General features: G+C 27.7%; 1 protein-coding gene across 4 annotated transcripts; it reads left to right on the top strand.

Annotated features, from left to right (window-relative positions):
• The first annotated feature begins 5,366 nt into the window (after nucleotides 1–5,366).
• LOC145845899 (uncharacterized) lies at nucleotides 5,367–18,399 on the top strand. 4 transcript variants are annotated; one of them, XM_082952909.1, is made up of 23 exons: nucleotides 5,367–5,540; nucleotides 5,703–5,773; nucleotides 6,618–7,037; nucleotides 7,331–7,361; nucleotides 7,460–7,501; nucleotides 7,587–7,659; nucleotides 8,164–8,251; nucleotides 8,437–8,553; nucleotides 11,853–12,065; nucleotides 12,422–12,580; nucleotides 12,980–13,096; nucleotides 13,318–13,440; nucleotides 13,654–13,767; nucleotides 13,986–14,151; nucleotides 14,485–14,665; nucleotides 14,967–15,115; nucleotides 15,324–15,389; nucleotides 15,843–15,921; nucleotides 16,147–16,219; nucleotides 16,478–16,531; nucleotides 16,701–16,910; nucleotides 17,097–17,222; nucleotides 17,476–18,399. In XM_082952909.1, exons 1-23 carry the CDS (start codon nucleotides 5,408–5,410, stop codon nucleotides 17,689–17,691), a joined length of 3,021 nt encoding a protein of 1,006 aa, XP_082809035.1. In that variant the 5' UTR covers nucleotides 5,367–5,407; the 3' UTR covers nucleotides 17,692–18,399. The 4 variants fall into 4 exon arrangements, with proteins under 4 accessions (XP_082809035.1, XP_082809034.1, XP_082809031.1 ...); XM_082952908.1 differs by having other exon boundaries at nucleotides 16,692–16,910; nucleotides 17,100–17,222; XM_082952905.1 differs by having other exon boundaries at nucleotides 16,692–16,910.
• Nucleotides 18,400–18,937: the final 538 nt, after the last annotated feature.

Genomic DNA, 18,937 nt, shown 5'->3' with positions numbered 1-18,937 from the left:
AAAAATAGACCCAAAAATGTGTACTTTTAAAAACCTGGAGGAAATTTTGAAAACCTGGAAAAAATTTGCCAAAAACATTTGGCAACCCTGTAAGGCTTTTGAAGTTGAACTGTTGTATAAAAATAAGAAGTTGGCATTGCTAAAAGTAAAAGTCAGATATCAAAATTCCAAAAAATAAATAAAGTTTAAAGTAAACCTGCTTAAATATCATTTCATTATTAATATTAAATGCATTTGAATTTTTTAGCCCTGACAGTAGTAAAGTATTTTTGAATGATACAACATTAACTTTTGTTATACTGGTAGATTTAAGTAAATGTTTAAATGTCACTATTATCAGGGTCAATAAAGTGGAGTTGAAAAAACATGATCAGTTTTTATTGAACAACAAAAATAAATATTTTTCAGTTGTCAAAAATTAAAAAAAAAGTGCTTAAGAAAATGAGCAGGAATTTGCTTTAATTAATATAAACTAGAAAATAACTTGTGTTATTTATTTGAATTTATCTATGTTTCTTGTATACCCCTAAAATTAAAATAAATTTCTGTTTTAAACAGCTTAATACTCACACAATACATAGTGTTAGGATAAAAGAGCAATGATTATTATAACAATTATGATCAAAAAAAAGATGATGATCAAAACAATGATTGACTGTTGAAGCTTTGAAGGACAGAAAGTTGTATAAACCTAAAATGACGAAAAAAAAAAAAAAAAATTTCAGGTGAAACACAAATTAATTTTTGAAATTCAACTCAAGTTTTAAATAATACTATAGTTTTGATGGTTTTAAACAGTATTATCTAAATTTAAATTTTCTTGAATCTTTTATTTAGATATTAAATTTTATTAAAAAATAATTAATTTTTTTTTTATATATACAAACTATTTTCAAGCTTGCAGTTTTTATCAATCATTTCAGAAACAAATGATACAGATTTTGAAGTTTATAGTTTAAATTTAAGTTTTTATATTCACTGAAACCCATACTATTTAAACTCATTTCAATTAAATTGTTTTTTGTTAATGAGTTTAAAAACCATTTTTAATTTTTATATGTTTTTTGATTAATATCATGTACAGTAATGATCAATTTTTTTTTTATAGCATATATTTTAGGTACAACTAAAAAAAGAATAAAAATTACAAGTTATCTGATACAGTATAAATTACACCAAATAGTTTAACAAAATTAATTACATAAAATTTTTATTTTATATATTTTAAAGCTTACACCCTGAAATTTCCTAACCTTTATTTAATAATAAGTTTAATTCTGAATTTATGTGATTTAGATTTTTTTGCTTAATCAAAATATAAATGAAAACTAATTTATGTTTTGTTTAAAATATCCCACATTTCAAAACTTAATTAAATTTTTGATCCTAGTTTCTAAATTTTAAATTTGTGTTTTATATATTTTACTCTATTGGTGCCTTGAACAATAAGTAATTAAAAGGGAAAGTAATTAAGTGTCTTAAGTTTTTTGATTTAAATTTAAATTTTTTATTGTGGTTTTTTCAATCTTGATGAAATTGAAAATTAATAGTAAAATAAAACTTATATTTTTTATTTAAAGTTGAAAAAAGTTTCTGTTAATTTTTTTTCAGTTTTATCAGCTTGTTTATATTTATAAATTAAATTAAAAAACTTTTTCTAGTTCATATTTTGTTTATATATTTTAAAAGTAGATATTTTTTCATTTAAATTAAGTTATAAAACAAATTATACAAGTACCGTTACATTGTGCTAATTAAATTAAAAAAATCAAATCAAATTGTGTTATAAAAATATTAATCAACAATAGCTAGTCACAAACCACAATATACAGGGTTGCCACTCAGTCAGGAAAAGTCAGGAAAAATTTAATAAAATTACAAAAGTCAGGAAAAGTCAGGAAAAAATGGGGGGTTTTGAAAAAAAGTCAGGAAAAGTCAGGAAATTTGATAAATAAAATAAAATCAGATTTTGTCAGTTTAAATTTACAAAATTCCTTGTTTTCCAAAGCCTTCAAATGGTAAAAGTTAATTAAAAATCCTTTAAAGTCAGAAAGATTGATAAAGTTATATAGAGTTGATTAATAAAAATTTTATTTCAAAAAAATAAAAAACACTGTTTTTATTTTATTTTTTATATAAAATTTTTGTTTTTAATCTTTTTTAAAATTCCTTCCGAAAGAATTTTCTAAATATATCAAGGAACATTTCCAGAAAATTTGAGGTAGTTATCTAAAAAAACGTAGGAGAAGATAGATTTTTAGTGAAATAGTTTATTTTTGCCATTTTAGTTTGCGCCTCCCATAAGGATCCTATTGTTGGCTCCGACTTTGACCGGCTGTATCTCAAAAATTATTTTGATTTTTTTAAATATGTAAAAAGCAACTTGTAGCTTAGTAAAAATTATATAGAATAAGATCAAACCAAAAAAGGGTGTTTACCCCCCCCCCCCCCTATGCCCTTAAGTGATACAAATTTACTATAGGTTGTTACATATGAATATAATTTTAAATTATTTAGATAAGATGCAAAATAAAAATACATTTTAACAAATTATTAGAAACTGAGTACTGTTGTTGTATACAAAAAAAAAACAAGCTTACTTCAAACACTCTTTACCAAAAAATTCTAAGCAATTACTTCTTACTAAATCTTAAATGTTTTTAGGTGTTAATGATTTTTGGTAATTTACAAAAGCATGATTAATACTTTTTAGTATTTTGTAAGCATAGAAAGTGCAAGCTTATATAAAAATATTTTTAAAAGAAATCTAATCACTTTGAAAGTTTAGGGAAATGTAAGTTAGACCTTTAGTCACAAACATTTTTTGATAAAATTCAGGCTAGTTATTTTGCTCAAAAGAGTGGCAACCCTGCTATATATAAATATATATGATTAAAACGTTTTGCTTTATGAAACATATCTACCAGTATTTTAAAAATCATACTTTTCCAATAAACTATTAAAAAACCTTTCAAGTGGACTCTGTAGAAATAACCTTATTTTATATATATATATATACTAAACATATTAAAGGTTTTATATAAAAGTTCTGGTCAATAGTGCTCATCAAATTCAATTGGAGCTAAATGTTTATCTAATTATATAAAAACTATAATTTATACAGCTGTTTCACACATGAAATGTAAAATTTCATGTGATTGTCAGTAAGTTACAGTTTATTATAATAGTGAACAGAAATTTCGATTTCAAAATTTTTATAATAATTGTGACGTAGTAATGGTACAGTTTATTGTACAATTAGCTGAATTTGAAATAATACTCTGTGAATGTTAATTTATGCTTTTTAGGAAAGTTTAGAAAGGTTATTTTGGAAAAATGTATTAGAAATTTTTTTTTAGACTGTTTGGAAAATGTTATAAAGTACTCGTGTTTGCCGCTTTGATTTTATTTTGTTTTAATATTTAGTTGGTTTTAATTTTGTTTTAATATTTAGTTGGTTTTAATTTTGTTAAAAAAGAATTTTTGATAATATTGCATATATTCATGGATGCATATATTGCATATGCATCCATTATCAAAAATTGCAACAATAACTTTATATAGGAATGTAAGTTGTCAGAATTGAGTTGTTGTGTACCCACTAATCTTAAAAACTACAAACCAATATATTTTAAAAGTTAGCTCCTAACTTAAAACATTTTAATATAAATTTTCAGTGATTTTAAATTCGAACATAAAAAAATTTGCATGAAATAAGGTTACTAAAAATTGTAATAAGTTCTAAACTTTGAGAAGCATAGAACAATGATTTCTAAGCTATATAGCAATGTATGAATGATAAAGAACTAAAGAAAGTAAATATCTGTTTTAGAGTATTAAAAGAAAATTTTTAAGTAAATTAAGGGCATAGGGGGGGGGGGGGGTAAACACCCTTTTTTGGTTTTTGATCTTATTTTATATAATTTTTACTAAGCTACAAGATGCTTTTTACAGATTTAAAAAATTCAAAATAACTTTTGAGATATAGCCGGTCAAAGTCGGAGCCCACAATAGGTTTCTTATGGGAGGCGCAAACTAAAACGGCAAAAATAGACTATTTCACTAAAAATCTATCTTCTCCTACGTTTTTTGAGAAAACTACCTCAAAACTTCAGGAAGTGTTCCTTAATATATTTAGAAAATTCTGTCGGAAGGAATTTAAAAAAAAATAAAAATTAAAAAAAATATATAAAAAATAAACAAAAAAAAACAGTTTTTTTTTTGTTTTTTTATTATAAAATTTTTTTTAAATAATTTTTTTTAAATTCCTTCCAACAGAATTTTCTAAATACTGCAAGGAACATTTCCTGAAAATTTGAGGTAGATATCTCAAAAAACGTAGGAGGAGATAGATTTTTAGTGATTTCTAGTTATTTGCCGTTTTAATTTGCGCCTCCCATAAGGATCCTATTGTTGCCTCCGACTTTGACCTGCTATATCTCAAAAATCATTTTGAATTTTTTAAATCTGTAAAAAGCATGTTGTAGCTTAGTAAAAACTAAATAAAATAAGATCAAAAACCAAAAAAGGGTGTTTACCCCCCCCCCCCCCCTATGCCCTTAACCTACATCTTAGATATATTTGTAATTTATAGTATGCTATTTATTTTAAAACCCCTGTATTTGAAATAAAAAAAAGCTAAGTAAATTGACAGCTTTGAAATATTGTTTGTACAAATCAAACTTGATATTTACAGTGAACTCATTTCTATGCACACTATGTTAAGCACATATACTCAATTTAAAAATCATTAGTATCAGGGTTGCCACTCCTTGATACCTGACACATCCTGAAAAAACCTGGAATTTTAACAATTACCACATGTTCAGTAGTAAAATTTCGATTTGACTCATAAAATCTATCATATAAATCAAAAGTTTTTGTCATCATCAAAATTTTTTTTATTAAAAAACATATTTAAAGTAGCTTTACAGTATCTTTTCAATATTTTTATACTATTTGACACAGTTTCTCACTTAAACTTAAATTTAAACTAAAAATAGACCCAATAATGTGTACTTTAAAAACCTGGAAAAATTTTTGAAAATTGAGTGGTAACCCTGTTGGTATGTACTTTTTAAGATGTACGTTGCTTTTAATCAATTCAACTAAAATCAAAAATATTCATACCGATAGTTAAATTGAAAATAAGCTAGAATGCTTAGTTGATAAAATAAATTTAATTAAAGTTATAAAAGTATGTATAAAAGTTTTATTTGTTCTAGCTTAAACTGTTAAAAAAAATTGTTTTTAAGTATTTTTATTGTAAGTTATCATGTTATTAATTTAAATAATCGCAATGTTTAGTCTGGTTACAAATTACTAATTAATATTATTAAAATTAATTTGAGTAAAAATTCAGCATTTCTACTTATTTAACAAAAATTAACAATAACAAACATCTAAAATGGACAAAATTGAAAAAATGAAAGTTACTGAATTGAAGGAAACACTCAATACAATGAAAGTTCCTTTTGGTAGAACTGCAAAAAAAGCAGAACTAAAAGCACTTCTTCTTTCAGTTATTGATAGTAATCAAGGTAGTTGTATAATTGAAGCTATTTTTTATTTATAATATATAGATAAACTAGTTGAAATACTTAAATTAAATTGGAATAACAATTGTTTTATTTTCCTATTTATTCTCAATTAAAAAATACAATCTACAATTAACATTTATTTTAGTTTGTTTTTCTCAACAGCAGCGGCTGGAAACGCCGTGCCAGAAGAGGATGTAGAGCCTGAAGATATTCAGCAAGATGAAATATCCAATGTTAGTTTTTACTGATGATAAATGTCTTTTTATGTTTTTCATGACTATCATTTATTTTTATTATAACTTTTCTGTTTTACTAAGCAGCCCTCTAGTTTTAAAATTTAAACTTTGAAAAGTCTTAGTATTTATGACATATGAAAATGATTTTAACTCTGTAGCAGCTTTTATAATTACAGTTTAAACTGTCATAAAAAGATATTTGTTTTAAAGTATTTAAATTTAAAGTTTCGTATTTTTTTCCAGCAAACTAATATTCTTAATTGATCTTTTTAATTTTGTTAGGTATTTATAATCATCAGTAAATAGTTAATTAAAGTAAAGTTAGAAAATAATGTTTATTAAACATTATGAAAATAAAAAGTAAGTTATTTAAAATTGCAATTTGACTTTATTTTCTAAAAATTTTTGTAAAAACCTGTACATTGTTAAAGAAATATTATTTTGTTTGTTATTTATTTAGTCTTAAACATATGAATAAATTATTTAAGATAAGTATTGATTATTACCAAGTAAAAAATATTAGATTGATTTTTGATGTTAATTCTTCTATTGTCCAACAAAACAATGGTTGTTTTTTTTATGTATCATATTTATAGTGATTTTACAATGATAATAATGTTAGTTAACTAATTTTTATTTAATGAACTAAAATAATTAACTATTACTATTTACAAAGGTTATCAGGTACAACTAATAGCGTATGTTTGGTATGCTTAAGTACCTGACAGGCTGTCAGCACACATCAAAACAACTTTAGTAAATTCAAAAGAAATTTGGTTACTATTAAGATTATAGTGTTTCTTTTTATTTTTTTTGTCAGTTACAGATAATTTTCATAAAGGATGGAACTTCAGACGAGGTCAGCCCAGTCAGGGAAGACAGCCCGCCACCGGTCGACCTCGAAGCCGAAGAGGAAGCTGCTGAAGCTGCAGAACAGGAGGCAATGATGGACTCGGAAGAGTTCCAGAGCGAGGTGAGCCCGGAAGAGCAGATGGAAGATGAAGTCGCTGAAGAGGCAGAGGTGGAGCAGAGCGAAGAGGCAGTACAAGAAGAAGCTGCTCAGGAGGAAGCTGCTCAGGAAGAAGTTGCCCAGGAAGAAGTTGCCCAGGAAGAAGTTGCCCAGGAAGAAGCAGCAGAAGAAGTGATGGAAGAGCAACCTGAAGAAGTCGCCCAGGATGAAGAAGTCCAAGTTGAAGAACAGAACGAGGAAAGCCAAGATGAGATCCAGGTCGACCTGGAAGCCAATGATGATGAGCTTAAGGTAAGCAGAATATTAAATTAAACAAAACTATTATAAAATCTTTATTCTTTAAGCTTGTAAAAATTTTAGTACAGTTAAGATTAAACTGAAAAGCTTGAGCAATCAAAAGTATATTTTATAGACTTTTTCTTAAAAGTTTCTAGAACTAGTAAAGCTCAACTTTTTATTTTTCTCAAAGTGTTTTTTAATTTAAATATACTAAATCAAATTCCCATTATATGTTAAAATGAATTTAAGCTGGCAATAAATTGCTAAATATTCAAAATAAGAAGTTAAATATTTCTTTATTTCAGGAAACTGAATGGACAGACGCAGATGTGGAGGGTAAGTTTAAAATGTAAACTTGATTTTATAATTTATTAAAACGATTTCAACAGTATCATGTATATATATATATATAGTAACTATACCTTACTTTTCAGTTACTACATCTGTTAGTGCACAGCTTGAACCCACTGAGACAAGTAAGTAGTTACTTAGCTAACTAGTCAACTATTTTTTTGCAACAAGTTTTTTTAATAATTAAATATGCTTTTCTGTAAAAAATAGGTGATACAAACGATAGAAAACGTTCGCATTCTGAAACAAAGCAAACAAACAAGCCTGATGAAAACAATAAAATGTAAGTTATATTTTAGATAAAAAAAATCCAACTTCTTTATTATTTTTATGGGATCCTAATAACTAACTATTTTAGTTTTAAAAACTAATGTTTGAAAAATTATTATTATTATTCTCAAGGCGTATTTATATATTATTTAGGATTTTTGAATAAAATCACTGAAAAACCTGGAATTTTAAACAATTTTTACATGTTAAGTAGTAGAATATTGATTTGAAACAAAAAATATAGCATTACAAACAGATTAAAAAAATTTGTCATCATCTACATTTTTTTTATTCAAAAGCTCATTTAAAGTAGCTCTACAATATCTTTTTAATGTTATTATATTATTTAACACAGTTTTTACTATAAACTTAAATTTAAACTGAAAATAGACCCTAAAACGTATACATTCAAAAACCTGGAAAAAATTCATAAAACCTGGAAGTAATTTCAAAAAACTAATGGCCACCCTGTCTATCTCATTGTGTGACAAGATATAATTTAAGTTAATGTTTAAAGGTTCGTTCCTCCACCAGAAGAACCGGAAGAAGATTTTGATGAAAATATAGTCGTTTTAGACAAGTCTAACAGCTCTCTAAACATCAAGGTTACTCATTTGAAATGAAGTAATTACGAGTTAAATACAATAGTTTACTATATATTATTTTGAGCATTTGAAACTATATATTAAAAAGTTAAAAACAAAGTTGACGTCCTGTGACTAATATAAAATTGTTATTGTTATGGTGTAATACTAAATGTTTTTCAAAAAAAAAAAAAAAACTCATCCAGTTGTATGACGGTCGAACAACAATGTCTCCTTTGTCAATGGACGGGTTTGCGTTTTTGTGGGGTAGCAGCAGGGCAACGCACGGAGTTAACAAGGGAAAAGTTTACTATGAGTGCAAGGTTTGTTATCTTATTCTGTATTTTAACCTAAACACTTAAATTAAACGAAGTAAAATACTATTTCAAAAATTATTTTAAGTTTTAAAAAGTTTATAGTTGAATAGTAAAAGTATTTTGTATTTTATTTCTATGTTTTCAGATCTACAAAGGTAAAGTTTTTGTAAATAAGCTTCTAATTTTTTGCCGTAATTGTTAATTTTTTTCTTTCCTATCTGTGGTATATTGTTTTTTTTTCTGCTATGAAACCCATAACCCAAAACGCAGCACTTATAGTAATCAAAATACTTTTTTATTTAAAAATATATAATAATCGTTTTGGGTTATGGTTTATTTTGTTAGTATTGTTTTTGTTGTTAAAATGAAAGAAGTTGAAGATCCAGATGTTCCAGATGAAGAATAAAAAATGGTTTGAAGCTTTTTAATCCACTGCAACTTGAAAATAACAATGTTTTTTGAACTTAATTAAAAGTTTTTTGCTATGCGTTACAAAGGTGTTGGGAAGTAAATTTAATTCATTTAAATCAAAATATATGTTATAAATTGAGTTGTCTGTAAATATCAATCACACTTTTATAACTATACATATACTTATAACTGTTTTTACCATTATCAGTAATTAACTACTCCCAGTTTGAATAGAAAGTTATTACTTATCTAATAATTATTTTTTATTCATTTATAATTTATTTTTCTAACTGTAGAAGACTTTATATATCACGATTAACATTGTATGATCCAAAGCTACTAGGACAAAATGTCTTAAATTATAAAACTGTATTTCAAACTTGAATTGTTTACCTATAATTTTAATTTTCCAAGTACAATATAGACATTAACACAAGTTTAAATTAAAAAAAATAAGTTGCAATGATAATGTTTAATTTTATAATATGAATTTTAAACATTTTTTACTAAAAGAGTATGAAGTTTTTACATAAGTTAAAAATTATTTTTGATTACAAAAATATTTGCACAATATACTTATTAACTATACACGTTTAATTTTAAGTCCATTTGTTTTATTTCAAAAGGTATTTTAGGAGCTGATTAAAATAAAAAAATACCCGCTTTTAGTTTGAATTTCTGTTTTTTTTATTAGAGTAAAAACATGGTTTAACAAAAACCAATTATAAACATTACAGTGAAGTTTTCAATTGCTACTATAAAACAAATACCATTCTTAGTTAACTTATCAAAAATATTTTTACATTTTTTTATAATTAAAAAAACTTCAAGTGATAAATTGCGTAACTGGTGTCTGAATTATTTTCTTTAATCCTGATAGATTTCCTTCAACGTATGCTTTTTAAAGACAATTTTTAGAATTAAATACTCCAGTAAAACAATTTTTTCAAATTAATATAATTAAATGTTTTTTTAATTTTAAATAGTTTCTTAATTGATTGTCTTCAAAATAAAAACATTTATTTCTACTTAACTTTTTAATAAGATTTTACAAAAGTTGATGAAAATATTTTATTGAAAATGAGTTTATTAAAACTTAAATTCAGAAGATTGCTTTGATATGCTAACAAAACTTAATCAACATTATTTTTTATTATATTGGTTAAATTAAAGACTGTGGAGTAAATATAGTTGAGAATTAAAAAGTTGTGTAAAATATATTTAAACTTATGTGTAAATTAAACATCACTTTAAGTCAAGTTGTTAATTAAAAAATGATTGAGAGTTTTTTTTTAGTATCAGTTGACCTATTTTTTTCCTAAAGTTTTTATACCTACTTTAATTTTAGTTTAATCTAAAAAAGTGTAATAAATTAACTAAGACAACTTGAACTTGTTTATAATTTAAAACAAATAATTTAGTTAAAAAGATCAACATTGACTAAATTGTACGTTAAATTAAACAACCTCAATTCACAAAGTTAATTCATTTATTTTGTCAAAATCTGATAACAAAAAAATAATCGAAAATATTCTAAATATTTCAACGCGATGTTTAAAAGTAAAATTATTTGCAAGACCATTGCTAAATAATTTATCAAATAATATAAGCAATAACATATAGGTATAACATCCATTTATAACAGACTATCTATTAAGCAACATCATAAATGGTGTGAGTAAACTTTTCTCAGATGATTTTTTAGAAGAAAGCCTGCTGTGTGCTATGAAAGGAAGACTTATCAAGTCGTTTCAACGAAATCCTAACAGTAAAAGAGGTAACATGAACATAAGTAAAATGTTCAACTGGGCTTTTTTATAATAAAAATAAGTGTGATATGAATATTTACAACTCGTAGGCATTACATTTTAATTTACATCCAAAATATTTTGTTTACCTATAGCAGGTTATTATAAATGTTACTTTGAACAAAATAGAAACTCTTATTTTACAAGTATTGTTAAATATCCAGCAATATTGCATGTTGATTGTTGTATTATAAATAGTAGAAATGAATTCACCTTATTTTTTATTGAAACGAATCGTTTTTTCACTATGCTGTTTTGAAAATCCGGATTACTAAATCTTCAGTGCATAACCACAAAATTCAAAGAAGAACAACTACTCTTTTTATTCTAAATAAAATTGTTCACTAGAACTATACTGTGATTTTATTTTGTTTATTGTGTACTTTTTGTTTTATTAAAATTCGTGGTATGCATTTTATTTTCTTTATATGCAGCATTTATTCTTGTTTTTGCGCCTTTTATTTTTTGTTTTTATACAGTGACTAAAGTGCAGACTCAAAAAAAAAAACCTAGTTTAATTTAGAAAATGTTTTGTAAAATAATCGTTTTTCGAAACCCAGCCTCTCCATTTACCTAATCCAGTAACCCCCTCTCAGGACGGTTAAATTTTTTTGTATGTCTCAGGCTAGAGGTTTTTTTTATATATCTCAGGCTAGTTTCTTGTGAAGAAATTAAAATAATTGTCCTAAGATAATAAGTTTTGATTAAACAAACTATGGTTTTTAACTTAAATTATATTATTAATACTTGATAAAAAACCACTTTTGTTACTAGTACTAATTAAATTTTTTATTGGTATAAATTTTTACCAATCCATGCAGTTTGATTTTATTGTCACTTTTGCTGTATAAAGCTTCAATGGGTAGTAATTTCAATGAGTGGTAAGCCTGAAATGTTAAAATTTACAAATAACCCAATAAAAAGCACAACTGCTATCAGCATTCCCTAACCACTAGTTGGGAAACGGCCTCAATACGTTCCGACCCAAGTTGGTTTTTGATTCTCCCGCTTCAGTTGCTGTATTTTTACCGCCTCGAACTCGCAACTTGAAACCTCTCCAACACTTAAACCGAGTACAACGTGCAGGTCGGCGAGCGCAACAACGCGCGTCACCTGCCCCCCGCGCACCAGAAGCACGCCGTGAGGGTGGGATGGTCGCAAAGCTCGAGGGTGGACATGTGTGCGGGCGAGGGCGAGACGTCGTTCGCGTACTGCAGCACGAGCAAGGCGGTGAGCAACGCCAAGAGCAAGTCGTACGGAAAGACGTTCAAGACCGGCGACGTCATCGGTTGTTTCATGGTCAGTTTTGAGATGAGTTTTGTGCTTTGGAATTTTAAAACTATTCGAATTAGATAACAACTGTTTAAAAATAACTATGTATATATTTATTTTAATATTAATTACTCCTTATGATACGGGCAATACCATCGGTTGCTTCATGGTAAGTATTCAGTGATACGTGTTTTTGTTTTTAACTTAGTTAGATTTAATTAAAAACTGTTATAACAGGTCTTTAATGTTTATTTTTATTTTTACGTTTTCTGTAAGATATCGTATATAGATTTCTGTATCTTACTTACAGCAAACTAATTAAAGCATATTTTAGCATAATAAAAAATGTGTCTATATGTTAAACTAAAGCATAAAACTAACAGGATATGTCAGGTGACGGAAATGTCGTGTTTGTGTTCACTAAGAACGGCGAAAGTCTAGGCGAAGCTTTTACTTTTGACAAGAAGAACTTGAACGGAAAATATTTGTTTCCTCACGTTTCTTGCTTGAACACTGTTGTTGAGGTCAACTTTGGACTAAAAGTTTGTTTCCAGTTTTAATATAAAATTTTAATTTTTATTTCTTGCTGCTGACAATGTGGCAATTAATAAATTTCCAAAAACGTTAAAAAATGTCTATGTACAAAGTATTTTAGGTAAATAAATATTAAAAATAATAAAAAATTGATTTTTACTGTGTTTAAGATAAATGAGTTATACCAATAGTAATCGCAATACATATATTTATTATTTTCAACTCATTAGCTTAATATAATCAGTTAGCAGTTTATAAGAATGATAACTTTTGCTAGTTCAAGCTAAACAGGTTTTACGTACTTTAGAGATAAAATTTACTTAACCAATAATGTTTCGAAGTATCAAATAGAAACTACAGCCAAATACGTTTAATTTATTTAGTAATCAAGTTTATTTTCTTAACAGGAAAAAGCATTCTCTGAAGTACCTGAAGAGTTTTCAGATTACAAATTTATCGGACAAGTCGATTTGGAAGACAGAAAGCGCGAAGTTGTTGCAAAAACTGATAAGAAAGATTGCCAAGTGAGTTCATTTAGATTACAACACTTGATATTAAATAAAAGTTTACTTGTATCGCCCTTACTCAAGTTAAAAACTTGTTAGTTTTAGGTACGAATAGGCCCATAAAGGACTTGTATAAACTACAAGCCGTCATTGTTGTACTGGATATTTGAACAATGTATAACGCTAAATTCAAATATTCGTAAACAAAACATTTATTAAAAACATTTATTTAAAAACAGGTCATCATGATGTGCGGTCTTCCAGGTTGTGGAAAATCACATTATTGCAGCAAGCTGTGTACTGAAAATCCAGATATGAATTATAATGTGATTGGAACCAAAGCCTTGGTTTCCAAAATGACTGTGAGTTTGTTATTAGTTTATTGTTTAATGTTCAATAGTATGGTTAAAACTTATTATTTTATACAAATTAGGCTTAAGTATGAAATTTTATTGTCATTTCTTAGTTAAAGTAGAATAGTTTCTATTAAGTATCTCCTATAAAAGAATAAAACTATATAAGACTTTATAAATTTATTCTTACCCAAATAAGAAAGATTTCTCACATGATTGCAGGTAACGGGACTGGCCGATATGAGACGTGAGGAGAAAGTGCAAATTGCATTCGACATAATGCCGCAGTTCATTGATCGTGCCTGCAGGACCAAGCGTAACTACATCCTCGATCAGGTAAGAAAGGAATGTTTATTTTACTGATTAGGTTTATTTTGTGTTTATTGATGATTTTTTCCTAGAAATATTTACAGATAAAAAAAAAAAAGTTTGAAATTAAATAGTTTTACTCTATTTACAACTTGAATAAAATAGTCTTTCTTTATATTTAAACTACTTAAAATAGTTAATCAACACAAAGTTGTCAACCAAGTAAAGCAAATAAAAATTCTAAGGCGAACGTGAGCGAGTCATCGCGTATGAAGATGCGTCAGTTCGAAGGGTTCCACAGGAAGGCGGTGGTGATCGTTCCAACTCACGACAATTACAAGCAGCGGTGCTACAAGAGGTACAGCGAGGAAGGCAGGGACATCCCAGATCCCGTACTCTTCAAAATGAAAGGTTTGTTTTAATTTTTGTTGTAAAGTCTATACAACGTATTTAAACACTGCATTTTGATGTTTTTATAGTTTTATAGATAAGTAGTTATCTAACATTTGTACATGCTAAAAGTAATTGTCAAGCGAGTAGTAGCTTACATATTGCATTTATTGAAAATGTTAAAATAGAAGTTAAGCTCGCACAGTTATAGTCCACAATTTCTACAAATTTTTAGTTAAAAGTTTTGTTTTAAAAATATTTTTCTGCAAACAAAAGTTACAGAACTTAAAAAAAGGTTAAAAAGTAAATAAAAATCAAAGTTCTTATAACATATAAATCAAAATTTTCTTTCAGCCAGCTACACGTTCCCGGAGCAGGGCAGCTTGTTCGAGGAAGTTGAGTTTTTGGAGCTGTCAGGCGAGGAAGCCGACAAGCAGATAACCAATTACAAGATCGAAGCGAGAAAGAGAATGGCCGAGTTTGCCGGACCCGGTATGAAGAAGTTCAGGCCTCAAGGTCCAGGCCCCATGATGAGGTGAGTTCATCTTTACTTTTGGTATACTTACGTATTTAATATTAAAGTCGTCAGTTAATTTATAGTTACATAAGTTTAAAGAATGTAAAAAGATACGCTTGAAGAATAAAGTTAATTTTAAATCAGTTGGTGAATATAAACTTTTTTTTCTTTGTAGTCATTTGATTGCTTTTATTTTATTTTTATTGTTCAATACGTTTGAAGTTTACGATTAAAAAGGTATATTTTAGTTTAAGGTAGTTGTTATTAATAAACTTTTTTACATAAACCTACATTAAACTAAAATTAATTCTACTTTAAGGTTCGGCGGCCCCGGCATGAGGCCAGGAATGCGACCTGGAATGAGGCCTTGGGGTCCACCGATGATGGGTCGCGGCGGCCCCATGAGATTTGGCGGTCCAATGCGCTTCGGCGGGCACAGACCCGGTTTCCAAGGAAACAACAATATGGGTGTGTTTTGTACTTGTGAATAAAACTTACTGCTGCATTTTGAAAATACAACAAAATTATTAGTTTTAAAATTAAGTTCATTATATTATATTAGTTTATTGAGCATATTTGTTTGTATCATACAGTTGAAAACTAGTTATTATTTTGCAACAGTATAAGTGAATTTAGGGTTAAAAGTATCATGTTGTAAAAATATAATCGAATACAGGTGGTGGTTTTGGAAATCGTCAGAACAATCAAAATAGTCAAAGAGATAATTGGAATTCCAGCAAGAGTAAGTTTTAATATTTTAACTAAAGCTTTTTTTTATGCTTGTGTAAGTGTTGCACCTAAAATCTAATTAGCTTTAATTAAAATTACTTGCTTGACAAGTTAACCTTCTAGTTTAAGTAACGCTCAAAAAATTTAAAGTTAACTGCTGTTTGTTGGTATATTTAAAAAAAAACTTCTATTTTGTATTACTTCTTATGTATTATCTATTTTTTATTTAAAAGTTAAAGTTTTATATATATACTTTTTTTAATTCAAGTTTTATTTTAAAATTAAAATTGTTCTAATAGATTAATGAATAAGTTGTATCACAATGAACGTTGTGTTACAACTGATTCATTAGCAATAAAAAATAATAATTTTCTTCTATTTTTAATTAAATTTAAAAAACATCGTTGATTTGTTAAAGTTGTAAGCTATTCATTATAAAATATAACATTTTATTTGAACCTAACAGACAACTCCCAGCAGAATAATAACAACCGCGGATCTAGTCATAACCAAACAAACAACAAAAGTGGACAAAATCATCATCAGTTAGTTTTATGATTTTAATTTGTTTAAACATAAAAGTGTTAAAGACTAATTCTAGTTGAAGCGAAGTTTTTTGTTGTTTACACTTTCATTATAACTAAGATAAGAGCTGATTAAAATTCCGTTATATCATTGGTTTAATTTCACATACAACATAGTTTTCTAATTGTAATGGAAAATTGTTTTTCTATTGAACTTAAGAATAATATTGTTATTGTTATAATTAGACGCCAGCAAAACCAAAGCAACCAGCAAAATCGTTCGACTGCAAAAAACACGTTTCAACCATCTGCCAAGCCTGTAAGTCACTCACTTGTAAATTTATATACATGTATATACCACAGATGTTTTTGTTTCAAAACTTTATTCCGACTAACGGCGTTTCACTGCTCTCAAATAAATTTAAGAACAGATATACGGAGTATCAAAAAAGCTCTAAGAATAGGTATATATTCCGATAAGCTTAGCTTATCAGGATCTCTAGGATTTAACGCCTTTTAACCTTATATCTTATACATGTATATATATTTGAAAATATAAATATTATTATTTTCACAGATGAGCGACTTCGATCGCGCTTACCAGGCCCAAACTGCTCAGATCCAAGCTTCTGTGAGTTCATAAAAATTTTAAGTACAATAGACTTACTTAATGTAATAGCTCTTAATCTTTTTTGTTCAGGTTTTGTTTGTGTTTGAACGCTATTGTTTTAAAGCAACATTTTTAGACATTCTAACAGTTAATGTTTAACTTATTATCGTTTACACAAAAGCTTGTTAAGGCGCAGCAGACTCGCGCGCCTCAGCAGCAATCAGCGCAGCAGCAGTTGACGGCGGCGCAATCAGCGCAGCAGCAGCAGGCCCAGCAGTTGGCGCAGCAGTATGCCCAGCAGCAAGCAGCAGCAGCGGCGGCCGCGGCGGCGGCTCAGCAGCAGAGGCAGCAGGTCACTCATACCACCGCCGTCGTGCAAAACGCTCAAACTGCTTATCAGGTTTGTTGATGTAATTGGAGTTTTTATTTAAATGGTTTTAAAAATAATTACCTTTTTTTATTGCACGAATTAAAATTATTTCAACGCATTTTGGATATGTAAATATTAAATTTTACCAACAAGTTGAGATTTTACCAACAAATATCATTTAACTCGTATACTTTTGTACTTAAGCAATTGATGAAGCAGGTAAGCGGTCAGGTGGCAGCAGCAGCAGCTCACCCTCAAGTGGCGCAGGTGGCGGCGAGCCAGCAGCAGGCTTACGCGTACGCAGCTCAGCAGGTCGCTCAACAACAAGCTCAACCGGCACCGGTACGTTTTCATTCGTAGTTTTGTGATTTCTGTTGAACTTATTGTAAAAATTTATAAACCAAGCAACATGTTTTAATTTTTAAATGAAGTAAACAGTATAGAAAGATAAGCCAATAGTTTGATAATTAATATAATACGAAATCATTTATTTTGTGATGATTGCTTCATATTGAAAAGTAAAATCAATGTTTTCAAACAGTCCAACTCCATTTTTGATACTCAAAACAATTTTAAAACAATTTTTTTCCAACAGGCCGCAGATTACTCCCAGCAGTGGGCGCAGTACTACTCTCAGCAGGCGAACGCGCAGGCGGTCCAGCAAGCAGCGGCGGCCCAGCAGCAGGTGGCCGTGGTGCAGCAGCAGCAAGTAGCCCAGCAGCAGCAGGCCGCGGCGGCGTTGAACGCTCAGTACTCCCAGTATTACGCCTCGTATCAGCAGGCAGCCGCCTACTCGCAGCTCAAAAAGTAGATTCGCTCAAGTTGGAGGGTTTCCCGCGCGGAGACTGTGTTGTTAGAATTTTTAAATAGAAAGTTTTTCGATGATGTTGATTTTTTTCACGTTTTGTCATTAAAAATAACGTCTCTCGTCGAGTAAAATTTCGATTGATTTTGGTTTAAATTTTAATAGTAAGTAAAAATGGTAGCTAAATAAAAGGGTTCAAGTTTTTATCATGTACATAAATTTGGTTTGAACCAGTAGAGCTTAGTCTTTTTTAAGTTAAAATAGTTTTTATTCGTAAATAAAGTGTTCATTTTACGTTTCTACATGTTTTAATCTAAGTAGTAAATCTAAATTTGGTTTATAAGTTCTAAAGGCCTTGGAAATTAACAAACTAAAACTTTTGATTGAAATGCTGGCAGTTAAATTTTTCTCTTTATGAATATGTCAACGTACCATAGAATAGAAAAAGTTACTTAGTTAAATTCAGTATTAAATTAGAACGTGTTTGAAAACAATTAACCTATTTTGTTTTAATTAAAAATCTTAACGATATCACCCTGAAAATAAGTTTAAATACTTTGAGATATTACACTTATTTTGTTAAAACTGTAACGAAATTTTTTTTGAAGGGTTTACAAATTAAAAAAACAAAAAACAAAGTGCACTTTTGGTGAATTAAGTAAACTAATTTTTAGCTTTAAATAAATCTTCTGGTTTTTATAGTCAACAACTAATATTTACATCACTTGAATTGAAATCTAAATATAACCTGATTTTTTGAAATATGCTTTCGAAGTATAAAAACAAAGTCAAATGTCATTATTTTATTTGTCTAGATCCAATTAAACTGATTTTTTAATAAATTTTAATATCGTCTGAACTTAAATTAAAAATGTTTCTCAAGAATACTATTTTTACTGATACTTAAAAGCTTTTTTAGTAATTTTAGTATGAAAGTACTTATATGTTTCTTAGAAAAAATAACTGCTTCTTAAAAAATTAAAGCTATTACTAGTTGAATAAAAACTTAATCTTTTACAGATAAAAACTAGCACACTTAAGTAAATTTCATTTATTGCGTTTAGTTTAATTTATTTTCTTTTATATAAAATTAAAGTTTGAATATTGAGGATTTTAAATTGCTTAAAATTTATTAAACAAACTTTTGTTAATGTATTGAGTTGATTAAATACAAAATTTTTTTTTTTTAGTACAAATAAACCGATTATCAATTATGTTTTAAACGCTTAAGTATAAAGTTTTATCCCTTATA

Source organism: Thalia democratica, chromosome 1 (assembly GCF_965202585.1).
Source record: "Thalia democratica chromosome 1, ktThaDemo2.hap1.1, whole genome shotgun sequence".
NCBI lineage: Eukaryota > Metazoa > Chordata > Thaliacea > Salpida > Salpidae > Thalia > Thalia democratica.
Note: the sequence above shows the minus strand (reverse complement) of the source record. Positions and strands in the feature narration are given on the sequence as shown.

What these genes read in the sequence shown, in the direction of transcription:
- LOC145845899 (XM_082952905.1), top strand. Translation starts at nt 5,408, where the DNA reads ATGGACAAAATTGAAAAAATGAAAGTTACTGAATTGAAGGAAACACTC. An exon ending in AGCAAGATGAAATATCCAAT is followed by an intron (nt 5,774 to 6,617) that starts GTTAGTTTTTAC and finishes ATTTTCATAAAG; the next exon opens with GATGGAACTTCAGACGAGGT. An exon ending in ACAGCTCTCTAAACATCAAG is followed by an intron (nt 8,252 to 8,436) that starts GTTACTCATTTG and finishes AAACTCATCCAG; the next exon opens with TTGTATGACGGTCGAACAAC.